The sequence below is a fragment of the Lactuca virosa genome, chromosome 2 (assembly GCF_052849685.1).
Source record: "Lactuca virosa cultivar CGN04683 chromosome 2, Lactuca_virosa_CGN04683_v6, whole genome shotgun sequence".
NCBI classification, from domain to species: Eukaryota; Viridiplantae; Streptophyta; class Magnoliopsida; order Asterales; family Asteraceae; genus Lactuca; species Lactuca virosa.
The window spans coordinates 292,934,758-292,953,536 of NC_136427.1; the positions used below are offsets into that span (position 1 = coordinate 292,934,758).

Below are 18,779 nucleotides of genomic sequence, written 5' to 3' on the forward strand. Positions count from 1 at the left end.
TAAAGAAGAAAAATACATGTCACAATGGTCATTACTCGTCACAACTGTAAAGTCATTGACATAGTTTAATCCGGATTTGATCAAAAAATCAAATAAGTATCATCAGGACTGTTTGATAAAAAAAATAATAATAATAACAACTTAGATTAAAGGCGGTTGTAGATGGTTATAAAAGTTAGGGTGCGTGCCACACACACACCATTTTCCAGCATGTAACTGCTTAACAAAAGATGAGATTGATTCTTAATAATTTTTAACATGCGTTTCAGCAAAACAATATTTAACTTTTGGATTCACCGGTTCTAATTTTGGTTTTGTTTGTTTAGTGACCAAGAGAATGTCAAAAAACAGATTAAAAAGATCTTTACCGAAAAAGAAAGGGATAACCGAGGAATTGGAAGAGCTTGTATATCCTTAATGTCACAAAAGAAGACCAACGACCAACTTATAAAGAATAACCAATCCTTAGAAGTCAAAACACGATTGAACATCAACAAATCGCTGGATGCTCGTGCTGACTGACTATAGATGGATGATCTTTTATGACCATGATTTTTGTTTTATGAAATCATCTATATAATTAGCATTATAACATTAGAGCCTCAATGTTTTTGGGATCTTAAAAATCTTAGTGCACATGCTAGGAGGTGCATTATGATTATTAAAACTGATTTACTTATTGGATGTTGCATTCGTTCACTATCAAATGAATAGCTTAAAATGGCTTGTGTTTTCAAATCTCAATGCACCGGCTAGCAATTGATTTGTCGATATAACAGTTTATTCTCTAGCATGTTTATAATGATTTAATAATTTATGATATTCCAATTTCTTTGGAGACACTAAATTATTATTGAACCTGTTTCAAAATAAAAGTTAAACCGATAAAAAAAATAATAAATATAAATTGAAACAGTATCAAAACAATATTTAAAATATCAGGCATATAAAAATAATTTAGATATTTGATGAATTTATCATAAATAACAATATTAACTAAATTCTAAAAACTAGTCCGGCATACTCGAATTATCATAACTATATATTGAAACCAATATACCAAAACAAAATCAAAACAAAAATTCAAATATTTTATAGATTTATTAGAAATAACAATAGTAATTGAATTAAAAAAAATCAGTTATTTATTAGAAATAACATCAACTTGAATACAAAAACCAAAAAGCCTTATCTTCTTCTCACATGTTATCTAAACATCAGCGTGTTGTTTGATGAAAACAAGTTCACTGCAATTGCAAACATTTCAAATTTCCATCATATCAACATGAACTCGATTCTTTATAACATATCAAGTCTAACGTCACAAATCATTGGTCATTTTTAATAAATAGCCATAATTATGGGTTAATGATTTTTAAAATCCCAACACTGATTCGAAGAATACAAAAGATGGTTTCTACTTTCTACAATGTTAGATCACATCCTTTGTATAATCGACTTTAATTAACAGATTTTAATCATGGGAAAATAAATCATAGTCAAGTTGTGAGTGGTAACAAGAAAAGGTCCCACCAAGCAGCGAGTCAGCTTTGTCCAAAGTGGTAGTTAATTAACTTGTACGTTACAAGTTACTATGCGACAATGGGGGTCCCTTCAAGTAAACCAAATTGTTGGACATTGTCCACAACGTTGTCAACCCACAAATTCCCTAATACCAATCACAAGCAGTGATGTGCAATAGTGCAGGGTTAGGTTTGACAAATTTAGGCCTTCAAATTTTGACCATATAAGTTAAAATAAGACATCAGGAAAGAAACAAAAACAAAAACAAATGATTTAACTACGTTACTGTTTGACATGAACATGATAAAGCAACAGCCAAAACCTCTAGAATGTTTATAAAGGCTGAATGATCTTATGAGAGGATTGAAGTTGAATATTATTAATCAAACTTGTCTTTTTTTTTTTTTTGAAACTGAAAAAATATACCTGTCAAGTGTCAACTCAGGATTGGTGGCAATGAAATAAATCAAGGTTGATTCTACAACGGTGAAGAAAAGCTAAACTGCACGCCGGTCTTCGCTCTGTCATGTTCATGTTGTCTTAATATGTAGCAATAGTTCACCTGAACGATAAAAAAATATATATCAATTTAATACAGAAAGAACGGCTTAATATAAAAAATAAATAAATAAATGTACCTCCATACGAAACAATTTGGTGGGTACAATAAGCCCGAATCCAGCAGAGCTTCTGAAGGAGTCTTTGTATTTCTGAAAGGAGAGATCTCGAAATGAATTCTCGGTTAATTTTACGAGACTTCCCGCGCAAGCAAACGCGTGTCCATGAATATTGGAATCTCTGAGGACTTTCAATGGGAGATCAAAAGAAAGGTCTGCAAAGGTAGTAACAGCAAGGTCTCCACCAAGAAAGTCTCTTTCGGGACAGGTGTCAGAACCTGATTCGTTGTTGGATTTGTCTTGGATTTCACGTCTTGGCTCATTTGGGCCCAATCCTCTAGTTTTGAAGCCCAGTAATGATGTTGGGCCTCCTAATGTGCAAACAGGAGAAGAGTTTCCACCCAAGAAGAATCGATCGGGTAGAGATACAGATGTGGTTAGAAATCCACTTCCCCATGGAAATACAGCACCACCAGCAACCCCAAAGTTTAATGCAGCTCGAGCAAAACCCAAAGGTAAAGCATACCGAAGATCAAACTCCTGTCGAAATTTTAAAAAATAAAATGTGTGTTTATTAAGACTAAATTTGTTTTTTAGCCCTACTACGGAAAAAAATAAATAAATATAAGGCATGAAGGAGCAGAAAACCTGGCGGATAAAACGAACACTGCGATAATCAGGAAAAAGGCCACCAATTTGAGAAGTGGAAACAAAAGCAAAGCCCCGAGTTGGTCTAAGAGGTGAGTTCCTTTTGTCTATTTTAAAAGTGTACTTCAAATGTGAGAGCAAATTATGTCCAAGCTGTCTCCTTACAGACACAGAAGCCCTTTGTGATGGATCAGTTAAGGTGCGCCATGACAGATTATATGCTAAGTCATGCTTCCTGGTTGATATTAAGCCAAGAGATAACCCCATTGCTTGTTCTTTATAAGAGGAAAACTTTAGCCAATCTTGAGAAAGAAGGGATACACGAGCCATAACAGGATTCACCAGTTTCATGAATCTTGGTAAAGCCACACCAGTGCTAACTTCTGATGTTTGGTCCCACCCATAAGATAAAGAACCATCCCATATATCTCCATACCCTAACATGTTTTTAAGCTTCAGTGAACCCTCAACTGACCATGATCTAGCCTACAAATCAAGTTAAACAAATGCATATCAATATAAAGACTTCTGAATCACAACATCAACATCTTATAGAGTTAATGGTATCCCATCTCATCTACAGGTGGATAAATGCATATTATACTTAAACTTAATCATGTATATGAATATATGACAAATTGCAGCATCAAACGTGACTATTTCTGATTTAAACATGATCAAAATCAGTGGCATACGTTTCACAATTTGTGATGAATTGTTGGAGATGAAATAGGAATTAAGAAGACATTGATGATCTATCAGAGACATAACTAAGTGGAAACAAACGGAAAGTACCTCAGGCTTGGTGAAAATGCCAATATCACCAGTGATAGGGTTTTTGGACTCGACAACTTCAACTATGACGTTAGAAGTCCCAGGCAAGTCAGGCGGACCTGAATCAAGCGTAACATTTACGGAATCAAAAATATCGAGCTTCTGAAGCCGCGCATTAGCTATAGTGGCTGCCTGAAGCAGTTCCTGGACTGAGGTGGCGGTCTTTAGGGCTTGGACCTCGGCTTCGATTAACGACTCCTTAGTCTTGTTGTTTCCTTTGATTATCACGTCGTGGACTCTCAACGGAACTCTTTCGGATGACATTCGCCGGAGAAATCCTTCCATTTTCGCCCTTTCATCCCGCATTCTTGATTGCGAGTCTACTGGTTCTTCCTCTTCTTCTTCTTCTTCTTCATCTTCATCAAAATCTTCTTCGTCTTCATCTACTTCTGCAATTGGATTTTCCTTTTTCACCATTTTCGTTTTCTACGACTCCGCTCTTCGTGTGTGCAGTAAAAAGCTAAGAGAGATGCGTAGTCGACGCCGGAAGTGAAGTCACTGGAATCCGTCCCTCAGTTGGTCTCCTTTTTCTTTGGTCCGGTCTAATGCCCTGGCCTCGACGGCAAACTCCTATTCCTGATGTTGGGCTGGGCTCCCGTTCGGAATCGCAAATACCCAATAAAATGGTTTACTTTATTAAAACAGAAATTCCTAATATTTTGGTTAATTTATAAATAAGTTTTAAATTTTATTTTATAATAAAACGTCCCAATTATTAGATAAAAAATTCAAATTAGTCTTTTTTTACATGTAAATTATTTTTTATCCTATTATCTCCAAAAAAGTTTAATTATTTGACACAATTTATGAAAAAGTCTCATTTTTTTTACTTCAACTCTTTTACCATTTTACTAAAAATTTGAAAATTTCTTTGTTAAAATTATGAATAGGAATAAACGTAATTAAGCTCCATAAAACTAAGGATCGAAATCCTCTATAACCAATTATTTGCCACAAAACAATTACGTTAGCATTATTTTGAACTCATCATAGTTATATAACCCATTTCTCACACAAATTTATGTAAGAGTATTATAAGATATTCAAATTATGTGTTTTACATCTTATTACAATTTACCTGAAAGTAGGTTAAAAGAAAACCAATTATTATGTTCATATAAGAAACCATTGATTGGTGATAAACCAATCAATATTGTATGCCAGGTGAAGTTGTACGGATTATGGAGAAGAATATGAGTTTTATCCTTAAAATCTTAAGCATATATGAACAATTCATTCATAGATCGATTACTTCACATGTCAATAAATTTAAATTTTGGAGCTCCAAAACACCAATACCGTAAGAAATGTGGTGTTTGTTCTTCTATAGATTCACTTATATGATCACTTTTGGTTTGACACATAAATATTTAAGATGAAACTTTGTTTCTTATGGTCTTGCTGTTTTAGAGATCTAAAATCTAAATTTATTGACATGTGAAGTAATTGATCCAGAATTGCGCATATATGCTTAAAATTTTAAGGATAAAACTCATATTCTTTTCTAAAATACTTACAACCTCACATAACCTACTATTGTATTGATTGGTTTTGTCATCGTTACGTGGTTTCTTATATAAACATAACAGTGGATTTTTTAACTTACTTTTAGATATATTATAATAAGGTGTTCAACACGTAAATTGAATATATTATCATACATGTAACATAATTTGTGTTGGAAATGAATTATATTGACGATGATGAGTTCAAAATGATGCAAACGTTGTTGTTTTAGGGAAAACAATTGGTTATAAAGAACTTTGATCATTAGTTTTATGGAACTTAATGACGTTTATTTATATTCATAATTTCAACCACGAAATTTCTAAATTTTTTAGTGAAATGCTAAAATGGTAGAAGTAAAAAAAATGGGACGTTTTCATAAACTTAGTCAAATAATAAAACTTTTTTGAAGACAATTAGGTAAAAAAATAGTTTACCGGTAAAAAATGGATGACTTGAATTTTTTATCTGGTAATCGGGACTTTTTGCTAACAAAATAAAATTTGGGACTTTTTAATAAATTAAACCAAAATATTAAGGTTGCGTTTAGTTACGGAAAAACAGTTTTCATTTTCCGCTTTTCGCTTTCCCTTTTCAGTTTTCGTTTTCCATCTTCAGTTTTCATTGGAAAATTTAGAAAACGTGTTTATTTAAAACTTATTCGTTTTTCATTTTCAGTTTTAGAAAATTAGAAAACGTGTTTAGATGTGTATTTTTCTAGTGGTTTTTATTTTTAGAAAACAGTAGCGGTGGTAGGGTGGGAGTGGGGGGCGGCGGCGGGGGTATTGGTGGTGTCGCTGATGGCGACGGTGGTGGTGGTGGTGGCGGCGACAATTTTGGCAGTAATGGTCATGGCGGCGATGGTGGTGATGACAGTAGCGATGGTGTTGGTGATGGGGTAGTGGTGGTGGTGATGGTGATAGTGATGGTAGATCGGTGATTGTGGTAGTGGTGTTGGGTGGGTGGGTGTGTGTGTTCTTGGGTGTGTGTGTGTGTGGATGTGTGTGTGTGTTTGTGGGGGTGTGGGTGTGGGTAGGGTTGGGTGTGTGTTTGTGGTGGTGGGTGGGTGTGTATGTGTGTGTTTATGGGGGTGGGTGTGTGTGTTTGTGTGTTTGTGGGGGTGAGGGTGGGTGTAACACCCGATTCAAATTACTTTTCAGTTTAGACCCTTGGTGTATTAATGTTTTGCAGAATTGTTCCTTAGGGGACAGATTTGCCAACTTCAGAAAAGTTGGAGTACGATGGGCGTACTGGCTCATTTCTTGATCGCGACTCTTAACCACGTACGCGGGGGCATACGTAAGGCTGAGGAAAACCCAAATTTGTAGGGTTTTCACCCTATTTAAACCTCATGCTTCCACCACTCCTTGTCCCGAAAAGTGAAACCCTTTAGTGTTTTGGTGAGTTTTGAGCTTGAAGAGTGTTTGTTGGTGGTTTGTGAATAAGAAGAAGAAGAGGAACGCTTGAAGGGAATTACTTGAGCTTATGGATCCAGGATCATCTCCACATTTGCAAGCTTTTTGAGGTAAAAAGCTTACATCTTTATGCTCTTATATGTTAGATCTAGTTCATGTAGCATTTTGTGCACATTTTGAGCCCTTTGTGATAAAGGTAAGCTTTTGATCTACTCCAGAGGCAATGAATGCTAGATCTTAACTCTAATTAGTCCACATGTTCATAAAAATGTCAACTTTATGGAGTATTTGGAATCATGCGTGTATTAAGACATTTGTTAAGCACTTTTTGAGCTATTGAGCCCCATTAAGCCATGCATGTATGTAAAGTTGCCAACTTTACGTGATAAGTCACCTTTAGGGATCAGATATGTGAGTTTGGAGGAAAGGCTTAACCAATTAAGTGCTTAATGGAGTGGGATGGCACACTGGGGAGTATGATGGGCGTACCCAACTGGTACGTTGCGCGTACTAGCCCCTGAAGGAGTTCACTAAGTGTACGAGCTGAGTATGGCCTATGTACTCCGCAGATGGGCCTTGGACTTGACGTTTTCGATATTAGGCAAATGTTAGGGTTTGGCCGTTAGACTTTTGCTTTGGCTTTGGACTAGTATGTTGGGCTTCCTTGGATTTTAGGCCATGATGGGTTTTGGGCCCAATTTGGAATATTGGGCCATATTTGGGCCATGGGTTGACATTTAGGTTTTAGGCCTTTTGAATAGTTGAGTTGGGCTTTGGATTTGGGTCAAGTTAGATAATGGGTAAAATGGTCTTTTACCCTGGTTATGGGCTAAGTAGCTTAGACTCTGGTTATGAGTTCAGACCCATTTTATTATTGGATGATATTGATATTAATAGCGCGAGGATGTTCCGGCCCAACAACCAGAGATTCATTTGATTGATTCAGCAGCTTAAGGTGAGTTTCCTCACTATGTTAGTGGGTCGAAGGTACCAATGTCGGCCCATGGCTTATTATGTTAGGATGCTAGATGTCTGTGTGACACTTGCATGTGTTATGTGTTGGTATGCTTACAGGGCAAGGCCCGATGCCGGGCGGGGGTTCGATGACTGTACTGTATACTATTATCTTTGTGATTATTGCATGTGTTGGTATGATTATATGTTTATATGTATACCGGGCAGGGCCCGATGCCAGGCGGGGCCTGATGACTGACGGATCTGTATACCGAGGGAGGCTCGATGTCGGGCAGGGCCCACCATATGTTTGATATGTATGGTAGTGGTAGGGAGTGAAATAGACTCGATATCCAGTTGAAATAGACCGAAGGGGATTGCAAACACCCATATATACTTGGCTTTATGTTTGTATGGTATATGGTTTTTTTTTTTGAAACTCACTAAGCTTTGTGCTTACGGTTTTATGGTTACGTTTTCAGGTACTTTTGGTTCTAAAGGGAAGGGTCTGGCTTGATCGCAGCACATCCACCCATGTTTCCTCATTATGATGATTTTGGGATTGTACTTTGATAAATGTCTTCTCATGAAATACTTTTGGATAATTAGAAAAGGATAATGAATGTTTAGCTAAAAGATAATTAGTGTTTTGATCGAATTAAAAATGAAATTTTAACCTCGTAATTTTTGGGACGTTATAGTGGGGGTGGGCTTGGGAGTGGGTGTAACATTCCGTTTAAAATTAAATAAAATAAAATAAGTAAATAAATAAATAATAATACTTAAATACTTCGAGACGTATTTTTATATTTTATTTTTAGTCTTAAAGTCGTATTAATTAGCGGGGTGTATTCTTTGGGGTGTTAAAAGTTATAATTGTGAATATTGAGGGTTAAATTGTAACTTTTGGACTTGAATTGTAATAAATTCTGAAGGATGGGGCTGTTTGGTAAATATTGGATTTAAATTGAAAAGGAATTGTAGTGGCAGGGACCAATCTCATAAAAAAAAAAGCATTCAAGTTTGGCAAAACACGGAACCCAGTTCCTTACCCCCTCCCGTTTTAAGAGTGCAGCACTTGATACCCTCTCAAAAGTCAAACCCTAACCCTAACATCACCAGCCGCCACCCTTTACCCCCCCTCACTTCCAGCCACCGCCACCACTGTCGAAACCGGTAACCACCAGTTCGAGTACTGATGTCGCCGTTTCCGTTGTTGCTGAGGACAAAGACCGACGATTAGACGTCGTTTCAGTCGGGAGATCGTAAAACCAAGTCGTAGCCGTCGCCGCTGCTGTCAACGAAGGCGAAGGACGTGTTTTGTGGCCGCCGTTGTCCCTTCCGGTAACTGCGCAAACTGATTTCCTTCCACCCTCTTCGTTCTGCCGTCGCTTCTTTGTACGCATCGCCGTCGCCGCTCCAACGGCTGTCGCATCCTGCTGTCGTCCTCCGACTGCCGCACGTCACCTCTAGTGACTACGATAAAAATATGTTATTTATACACACAAATTAAAAGCACCCCCCTTCTACCGACCAAATCTAAAAGTAGTCTATTTTTCTCAAAAATAAAAAAATAAAAAATAAAAATCATTTCCAAACCACACAAAAAATGACCCAATTTTATAAATGAAAAAATATGAACACTTATAGCCGATTTCATCCTATAATTTAATACACAAAAACGTGAACATTTGTGAAAAAAATGTTTTTCTTGTTTACAACTGTTTAGTTTTGCTACAAAAAAGCATTTCATTCGGGACAATTCTTAATCTACACAAGTGATATAAGTCTTTGAGTTCTTAACCTCTATATACATAGGGTTATTTTCTTAGAAACACCATGAAACCACAATCACAGTATTCTCATCTACAACCTAAGAACCTTGTTAAGAAGATCAACAACCTGGTCTTTTTTGGTGTCTTTCTTCTAGTAATTTCGTCGGGCGTTATAGAGTCTCAGTCAATTGTTAAGACACTGCCAGGTTTTGTTGGTGATCTACCTTTCACACTCGAAACTGGGTAAGCCATGCTATTTGTAATACAACTACATTTATTTAATCTCAGGTTGCTTGTTTATTTTTATCATCATTATCAACTATATCATTTGTTTAATAAAGTATATATTAAGTTTTAAGGCAGCAAATTGGTTTCAGATACATCGGGGTAGGAGAATCCGATGATGTGCAGTGGTTTTACTACTTTGTTGAGTCTGAAGGGAACCCAGAAAAAGACCCTCTCATGCTTTGGCTGACGGCAGGCCCTGGTTGTTCTGCTCTTACGACTCTTGTGTCTGAAACAGGTATTTCTAAGATCTTGCATATGAAGGGGGCGATGCCCTTTAATTTTTAACTTCGGGTGGAATAGTCAAAACATTTTTTTCTCTTATTTTCTATGTGTGATGATAAAAGAAGAAAAGAATACTTAACCCAGGAATATATGAATATGCATGATTGCATGCATGTCCATAACCATAAGGATAAAATTGTACTCTATCAAAGAAATTTTCATTATATAAAGTTGAGGAGTAATATGTAATTTATCGTAATTTTGAGGTTATAAACATAACATTCACATACACTTTTGTCAACTTAATAATCCAATATTGTGCAGGTTTATGACACAATACGTGTATTTCCAATTGTATTGCAAAAAATAAAAAAATAAAAAATTGACGTGACTTGTTAGAAGTCACAAGTTGCTCTTCGTTGCATTAAATATTTGAATTTATTATAAAGAACATATGATATTCTTTTTATTATCTACATCAACATTGTGTACTTGTATTTATGTGTACAGGTCCGATTATATTCAACAAAGCAAATTCCACTTTGGAGAAGCCAATACTCGAGATAAATCCTGACAGATGGATACAGGTGTCTTATAATATTTTTGCATGCTATATATATATATATATATATATATATATATATATATATATATATATATATATATATATATATATATATATATATATATATATAATCTGTAATCCAAACTACGCCACCACTTGACTGAAAAAACGTTCACTTTGCAATTCTTGATGATGATTGGCTTGAATATTAGATGATAAGAAAAATTTATGAAATGGAGATCTCTTGTTTTTTTGGAAGTTGGAGTACTGTTCATCTTGAGTTTTACGATTTGTTTAATGTTAAACAAGCCAAATATCATGAGTACAATCTTCTAATAATTGATACGATGAGTTTTTCACATTTTAGGCGGCTAACATATTATATCTTGATCAACCTGCTGGGGCTGGATTCTCGTATGCAAAAACTCCTGAAGCTTACACAACAAACGATACGTTATCAACAATGCAGCTTTACGATTTTCTAAAGAAGGCAAGCTTGTTTTCCTATGAAAATATATAGTTCATTTTTTCGGTACCCATGTATACAAACATGCTCATTTCTATAAATTGATCAATCGTTAATTTTAGGGATAATGACTTAAAAGGGTAACATATTATTCGATTTGTACACATTTGGTCACTGAGTTTTTTTTTCGTCCACATTTACCCCTTAAACTTGTTAAACTATACACATTTAGTCCTTATGACCTGTTACTCCAGGTTAGCCGGGAAAAATGACTTGATAGGGTAATATATTTTTCATTTTGTACACATTTAGTCCTTAATATTTTTGTACATATTTAGTACTTAACATTTTTTTTGTTTCAAAATAAGTCCTTTTTTTGTACTCATTCAGTACTTATGAATGATTTCTTTAGGTTTTTTCACGACATCTTACGTGAGACAATCATTGATGAGGTGCTTGGGGTTGTTGATGCCTATGTCCAATGCGATCTCGACTGCTTGGTTGCGTAAGTCTTGTGGTTTGGCTTAGGTCTTGTATTTTGAACATCGTAACTTCTTCATACGATATCAGATTTTAATGATCTTTATCTACGTGTTCATTTTTTGAGTCTACTACAACTTTCATTAAGATTACTCCCGTTAAAATGTAATATATTTTTACTAACGATTTTATAAAAAAAACATACATACATGCATTCATAAAAAACGTATAGACAGGGTGTTACCGAGATGAAATAGGTGTTGCCGATACATGGAAAATAGGTATAAACGTAAAAAAAAAAAAAAGCGAAAAATTTTCCACTGCGAACAGAAAAAACAGGTGTTGTCGGTGCAACACCGGGACCATACTAAATTCGCCACCGCGTATGGATATAAAAATCGTAAGTAAAAATATATTATTTTTTTATGGGAGTAATCTAAATGAAAGTTGTAGTAGACTAAAATACGAACGCATGGATATAAAGATCGTTAAAATCCGAGATTATATGAAGAAGTTATGACGTTCATAACACATGACCTAAGCAACCAAGTAGTCGAGATCGCGATGGATATAAGCATCAAAAGCCCCATACACCTCATTAATGAATGTCCCACGTAAGATTTTGTGAGAAAAAACTAAAAAATCATTCATAAGTACCGAATGAGTACAAAAAAAAGACTTATTTTGCAAAAAAAAAAAAAAAGGACTAAATGTGTACAAAAATATTAAGGACTAAATGTGTACAAAGTGAGAAATATATTACCCTATTAAGTCATTTTTACCGGGTAACCTGGAGTAGCCGGTCATAAGGACTGAATGTATACAGTTTAACAAGTTGAAGGGGTAAATGTGGACGAAAAAAAACTCAGTGACCAAATGTGTACAAATCGAAAAATATATTACCCTTTTAAGTCATTATCCCTTAATTTTATCATGGGCGGAGACAATACTGGAGCTGCCGGATGTCTCGCCCCCCAAGCCTATGTCTTTTAATGTAAAATGAAGTTGGTTCGTAGCATCTCTAAATGACTAATTACTAGCAAATATCCTTTAAAAGCTAATATGAACCGTATAAGAGGATACGAGTATTGAGTATGGGCAACACACATACCCACCCACAACGCAGCAACGTCACCATCTTCTCTCCACAACAAGATTAGGGAATGGTGTTCTCCATGTTATACCCCCGTTAAGGTGAAGAAAAGTAGAGGAAGAAAGAAGAAGAAGACGTCGTTGCTCTAGGTTGTCGTTACCACGAGAAGCAACAAAACGAGCAAGCGCGGTGGTGTGCCTCGCGTTAAGACGGCGTTATGGGCCCTCCACGTAGGCAATAACGGTGTGGAGGGTACCCATACCGTATACTCTAAGAAATTAAAAGTCACTGCTCCAATTTCTTTTAATTGTGGTCATTGTGAACTTCTAAAAAATCAACAACTTCAAAATTTTTTATTCTTTTGGTTGTTGCAAGAGTGCTAAGATTATTATCAATAAATAGCAACAAAGTAATTTTAATTTTATTTAAATTATAATTAATATTATTTTTATTATTAGTAATTTGGTTTTGTATAATTAAATGATAAATCAAGAGCAATTAAAGAGTCATCCGTTTTTTCCAAACCAAAAGAAAATTTTTGTTACACATATCGCATCTCGTTAGTAATAGCAGACAAGATTTTATACGTCCACAACCGGAAAGAATAATAATGTTGAAAAAGCAATTAATGTGATTATATGAACTTGAAAAAATGACATGTCAAATTTAAAAGGTAAATTTTAATTTTTGATTCGTGATTGCGGAATGTTTTCAAGTGTATTACATTGTCCCCCTTTTTCTAAAGTTCAGGCTCCAACCCTGAATTTTATGTTGTTGCTTGTAAGTCTTGGATACTAAGATGAAAGTGTTTGCTTGTTATGACTCTATAAACAGTGGCTTGTGGGTCATCCTAAATTTCTCAACAATCCATTCTATCTTGGTGGTGATTCCTACAATGGTATATTGGTGCCAATGGTTCTTCAAGAAATATACAACGGTATTCTTAAATAACTCAAGTCTTGCTTTGAAGAAAACATTAAAAATATTGCAATCATCTTGTTTGCGTTATAGTTTTAAAATACTTACAAGTCCACTAAGGTTCGGTTGACTAAATAAAGTCTTTCTACTTGGGATTTCAGCTTCTTTGTTTCCATTTTTTGTAGGTAATGAAGTTGGAGAAGAGCCACAAATCAAAATCAAAGTACAATTGATCAATCAATTAATCTACTAGTTTGTTTTAATTCACTTATACAATTCTAAAATGAACAGTTGTTGGTATATTAAAATTGATATATGTTTTCCAACTTAGGGGTACATGCTTGGCAATCCACTAACAGACAGACGTGGAGACTATAATTCAAGAATTACATTTGCTCATCGTGTGGCACTATTATCAGATATGATCTACGAGGTAAATAAGTATAATTGAGTTTTCTGTACATCATTTGCGTACTTAAGTTGCATTTTTTGCAGTCAGCTGAAGAAAATTGCCATGGAGAGTTCTTGAATGTAGATCCTAAAAACAGTCTTTGCATGCATGATCTTCAGATCGTATATAAGGTATATAAGCGAGGGGTGCGTTTAAGATGGACCAACATATACACAAATGCCAAAAAAACCTCAATATTGTCCTTTGGATGAAATTCATTTGATGGTCGTGATTTATTAGGGGTCATCAGTTTTGAAATCACCTGAACGCTTTGTAATCATGGCTATTGATCATTGTTTTCACAAAGGCTCGATATTGAGTTATACATTTTTTTCAATATATTTTGGCATTGTTTTTGAACTTACATCCATGAGTTTGATTTCAACTTAGATTACTTGATGATATACAATGTGACACTTTTCATAACATGTATTTAGTTTAATGTTATCTTATCATGAATCTGCAGTGCATAGAAAGAATTAACAAGAAGTACATCTTAGATCCTGTTTGTGACACTTCAGCTACCTTTAAAAATTATCATCTCTTAAGGAGGGGCTTATCATCTCTTAACAAGACCGCTATGAATATGTTGTTGTTGCCTCAGCTTAAAAGACAATGGTGTCGTGTATGATTCTCTCTCTCTCTCTCTTTCTCTTTCTTTCTTTCTCTCTCTCTCTATCTCTCTCTCTCTCTCTCTCTCTCTCTCTCTATATATATATATATATATATATATATATATATATATCACATATGTTGTAAATTAAACTAATAAACAAGCAAGGAAACCAACAAATAATATTGAGAATTATATGTCGATTAGTTGCGAATAATAGATCCAATTATTATTAATATGATTACCAAGTTTCGTCCAGAAACCAGATTAATCATTCTCGATTAGATCTGGTTATAAGAAAGGTAGAAAGAGAGTGTCCTGTTATTGGACGAAATTAAGAGCAATACAATAATGTAAAACCGACATGTTGACGGCTGATCTTGATTGTGGAATAACTGCACATATCAGACTCCTTTCCTTAAAGGGTTTTACCTTGCTTCTATTGGTTGTAAGCAACAGAGTAAAACCCCAGGATTTAATGCAGATCTATCGATTTTCCAACAACACTGGAAATCGATAAACACAAAACGAATACTCGGAACCTAGAAGAAAATTACAGAGAGAGGGAGATAACTTCTAATTTTCGTGAGTGTTAAATACGACTCCTAGGGAGCAATATTTATAGGTGTCGAAACCCTAGAAGGCATGAAACGGGCCCTCATAGGCCGGCTCCTAGAAACCCTAGGGCGACGACTTGCTCTCCAAGCAAGCCATTTCCTGATCCTTCTAGAATATCCCGACTTGTCCTCCACAAAGTCAACGACGGTCAACCATTGATCGGATCGGTCAAATCGGCTTAACCTAAACTCGTCAAAAATAAAAGCTTCTCAGCTCCCAGGGAGAGAGCTTCGAATTTTTGTGAGTGTTAAATACGGCTCCTAGGGAGGTGTCGAAACCCTAGAAGGCATGAAACGAGCGCTCATAGGCCGGCTCCTAGAAACCCTAGGGCGACGACTTGCTCTCCAAACAAAGCTGTTTCCTGATCCTTACACAAATCACTTTCAATAGAAGAAGTCGGGTAGGGGGATTGGTCTGAGTGAAGAAAAAAGCAGAAAAAATGAAACTGATAATCTTTTTTGGAGATATCCATTTTCCTGGAAAAACAAATAAGGCATTCCGATTGATACCGCCAGGAGGGGGAAAACCAAATTCCAAAGAATACAAAAAATTGAAAAATTGGCTCTATATCCAACGAATGAAACTTTCCAGGTATGAAAAAAAGTATTTTGTTTTGGTTCAACCTGTAGTCCCATATAAAAAAACGGATGGTATAAATTTAGGAAGACTTTTTCCGCCGGATCTGTTGCAGGAAAGTGATAATCTACAACTTCGAGTTGTTAATTATATCCTTTATTACGACCCAATTCTCGAAATTTGGGACACAAGTATTCAATTAGTTCGGGCTTCTTTAGTTTTGAATTGGGACCAAGACAAAAAAAATCGAAAAGGCCTGTGCTTTCTTTGTTGAAATAAGGACAAATGGTTGGCTTGACCTGAACTCTCCAAGCAAGTCGTTTCCTAATCCTTCCAGAAGCCTTTGATCCACTGAAGGTTTTGATGGTCTATCAAGGAAATAAGCTTATAAACTCATAAATGTTTCTTCCTCCTACCAATATGGGATACAAAGGAAATTACCAACTTGCAGTTCATTTATATATATAAAGTTACAACAACATACCCTTAAGTTATAATTTTATCCCTCATAAATTAAAACCATCCGGTAATGTGAATGGGCCTGTCATAAGACACTTGGTTTCAAAATAACAAATAGTTTTGAGGACATCTCAAATTAAAATTATTACATTTTATATTTTTATCCTTTTAAATGTGAGATTTCACTTTTGGTTTTAGAAATATCTCGCTATATACTAACAAAGTCAAATATGTGCAAGTGGGCATCAAACGTATAGTATTTACTAAACGAATTGAATAACCGACCATTTACAATTTAAAATAACATTATTTTTATTTTTCTCAATCATTCACAGTTATGTTAATTTGTTTTATGTATTAAAGTTATTTTGAATCTGAGTTCAAACTACAATGATTTACAAAGGACATTATGGTATTCTTTTTGAAATGAAAAATATGAAATTAGACTCTTAAGAGTTTGATTAATCACTACTGAAACCTTATACATTTTATAATTTTTTCTTATATATGTACTTGTTGTAGGGAGACAACACTTTATCCACTGTATGGGCTAATCGAAAAGATGTACGCAAGGCTCTTCGTATTAGTGAGGTTTGAAGTTCACTGTGAGTTCTATAATGTTCATATTGATTACAATATATGACACTAATCTCATGATCACTAGGAATATGATGAAATCAAGTGGGTGCCATGTAATGAAAGCTTGACTTTTGATTATGGAAAGGAAGCTATATCTTACACGAACAATGTCCCCAGTAGTGTTGCATATCATAAACAACTTACCTATAAAAATTGTCGAGCTCTTATATATAGGTAGAAATTAACATTGCTTAGTTATGTTATGCATACATGTCGTATTTGAAGATCTTTAAAGCAAACAAGCATTAATTACTTTTTGGCTTTTGTTTGGGCAGTGGAGATCATGATATGGTTGTTCCATATGTGGGTACCTTGAACTGGATTGAATCAATAAATTTGATACTTACAAATGATTGGAGACCATGGTTTGTCGACAAACAAGTAGCCGGGTTAGTTGTTTTTTTCATTAGGAGCAACATTGGGACATCTACGAAGGAATACTAAACTTTATAGAGTTAACGGATTACCAAATAATCATTATAATTTCCAATCAATTCTATCTTCTTTTTTTTTTTCTATAATGCATTGAACTTTATAAAGTTCAAATAAACATATCTTATACTATATTACAAAACATATTAGTCATATCTTGAAATTTAAGATGTATAAGTTACAAAGCTTTTTTTGTACAAATCAATTATGTGTAAATAATTCATTAATACTTGACAAAAGTTTGAAGACTTGAATTAATGATAGTAATTAAGAAATTCAATTTAGATCAAAAATGAAAATTTTAAAATATTAAATTCATGTATATAATTAATTTACATTTCTTAAACTAAACATCAATATTAATTAATCTACATCAGTAGTATAAATAGGCAATATAAACATAAGGTATAAACATAAATATTTTATTTAAAAGTGGTAAGGTTTATTACATAATAGCTAATAATAAAATCTAATAATTATTTCTTCGTAAAAAACTATTCGCAATAAAACCTATTAATCGCCGCCACTTTGCACGGGCACACATTGAGTTTATAAAAATCATTTATTACAAAACTAAATTATGACATTTAATTAAGGATAACTTTTTTTCTTATTGAAGAGTTTAATGGTCATTAAACTTCATATTTATTGAACTCTGAGATGGTGACGTCAATGAGTATAAATCTATTGAATGTCAAATATGACATTCCACATCATTCAACTGTTCCATTAAATTATGCATTGTGGACGTTCTTAGTTAACATCATCAAAATAAATGTTGAAACTGTGTTGGTATTTTATTTTGTTTCAGATACACCATGAAATACTCAACTCGAAACTACAACTTAACATTTGCTACTATAAAGGTGAGAAGTTGTAAAGAAGTTGACTATTTATTAAACTTGTAAATTCTTTTGCAATTTTCATAAGGCAAAGAAGCATTTATTGATATGACCATGATGGTTGACTTTTCTATTGTTACAGGGAGGAGGTCACATAACTGCATTATACAAACCCAAAGAAAGTTTAAGCATGATGATCAGGTGGCTTTCTGATAACGCTCTTTAAGTAACAAGCGAAGAGTTTGATGTTTGTTTCCTATGTTATAAGCATCCATTCACATCTTTATATATAAGTCAATTTCTATTAATAATGTAATATGTTATTTTCATTTCTTTGTCATTCAACCATTCTTCTAAACCATGGAATGCATTTGTAAAAGCTAATGACATTACTTACATATATTCCTAATATGAAAACACAACCTTTATCGGTGATAACTTGATTTGTGATTCCTTTAAATAAATATTTGAAGTCTTCGTTGATAAACAATTAACGGATCTTATCTTGTTTTTAGTTGGTTTGGAGACTTTCATCTTAATTTGATGTTTTAAGCTTATAGCATCTCTATCGGAATGGTATAAAAGATGAGGTGGAGTGATATAAGATGTGAATTAGAATAGTATAAGGGTGGTATAGAGTAATAATAAAATGAAATGATGTAAGTTGTATGGTGATACATTCACTACAACAAAAAAAGCCATTTAATAAAGCTAATGACATTACTTACATATATTCCTAATATGAAAACACAACCTTTATCGGTGATAACTTGATTTGTGATTCCTTTAAATAAATATTTGAAGTCTTCGTTGATAAACAATTAACGGATCTTATCTTGTTTTT

General features: G+C 34.3%; 2 protein-coding genes across 4 annotated transcripts; one reads left to right on the forward strand and one right to left on the reverse strand.

The window, feature by feature from the left end:
- Nucleotides 1-1,070: 1,070 nt before the first annotated feature.
- On the reverse strand, nt 1,071-4,187 carry LOC145161419 (Outer membrane OMP85 family protein). 2 transcript variants are annotated; one of them, XR_013738493.1, is made up of 5 exons: nt 3,585-4,186; nt 2,790-3,275; nt 2,163-2,681; nt 1,951-2,086; nt 1,071-1,247 (listed from the first exon to the last, which is right to left on the reverse strand). XR_013738493.1 is itself a non-coding variant. In XM_079080925.1 (4 exons), the coding sequence occupies exons 1-4, from the start codon at nt 4,038-4,040 to the stop codon at nt 2,003-2,005; spliced, it is 1,545 nt and encodes a 514-aa protein (XP_078937051.1). In that variant the 5' UTR covers nt 4,041-4,187; the 3' UTR covers nt 1,774-2,002. The 2 variants fall into 2 exon arrangements, 1 of the variants encoding a protein (XP_078937051.1); XM_079080925.1 differs by lacking the exon at nt 1,071-1,247 and having other exon boundaries at nt 1,774-2,086; nt 3,585-4,187.
- A 4,356-nt stretch (nt 4,188-8,543) lies between these two features.
- Nucleotides 8,544-18,373, forward strand: LOC145161420 (serine carboxypeptidase-like 17). Of its 2 annotated transcripts, XM_079080926.1 has the most exons (14): nt 8,546-9,516; nt 9,651-9,796; nt 10,294-10,370; nt 10,716-10,838; nt 13,222-13,324; nt 13,491-13,528; nt 13,637-13,738; nt 13,801-13,887; nt 14,223-14,381; nt 16,545-16,613; nt 16,687-16,835; nt 16,937-17,050; nt 17,905-17,959; nt 18,078-18,373. In XM_079080926.1, exons 1-14 carry the CDS (start codon nt 9,338-9,340, stop codon nt 18,159-18,161), a joined length of 1,485 nt encoding a protein of 494 aa, XP_078937052.1. In that variant the 5' UTR covers nt 8,546-9,337; the 3' UTR covers nt 18,162-18,373. The 2 variants fall into 2 exon arrangements, with proteins under 2 accessions (XP_078937053.1, XP_078937052.1); XM_079080927.1 differs by lacking the exon at nt 10,716-10,838 and having other exon boundaries at nt 8,544-9,516.
- Nucleotides 18,374-18,779: the final 406 nt, after the last annotated feature.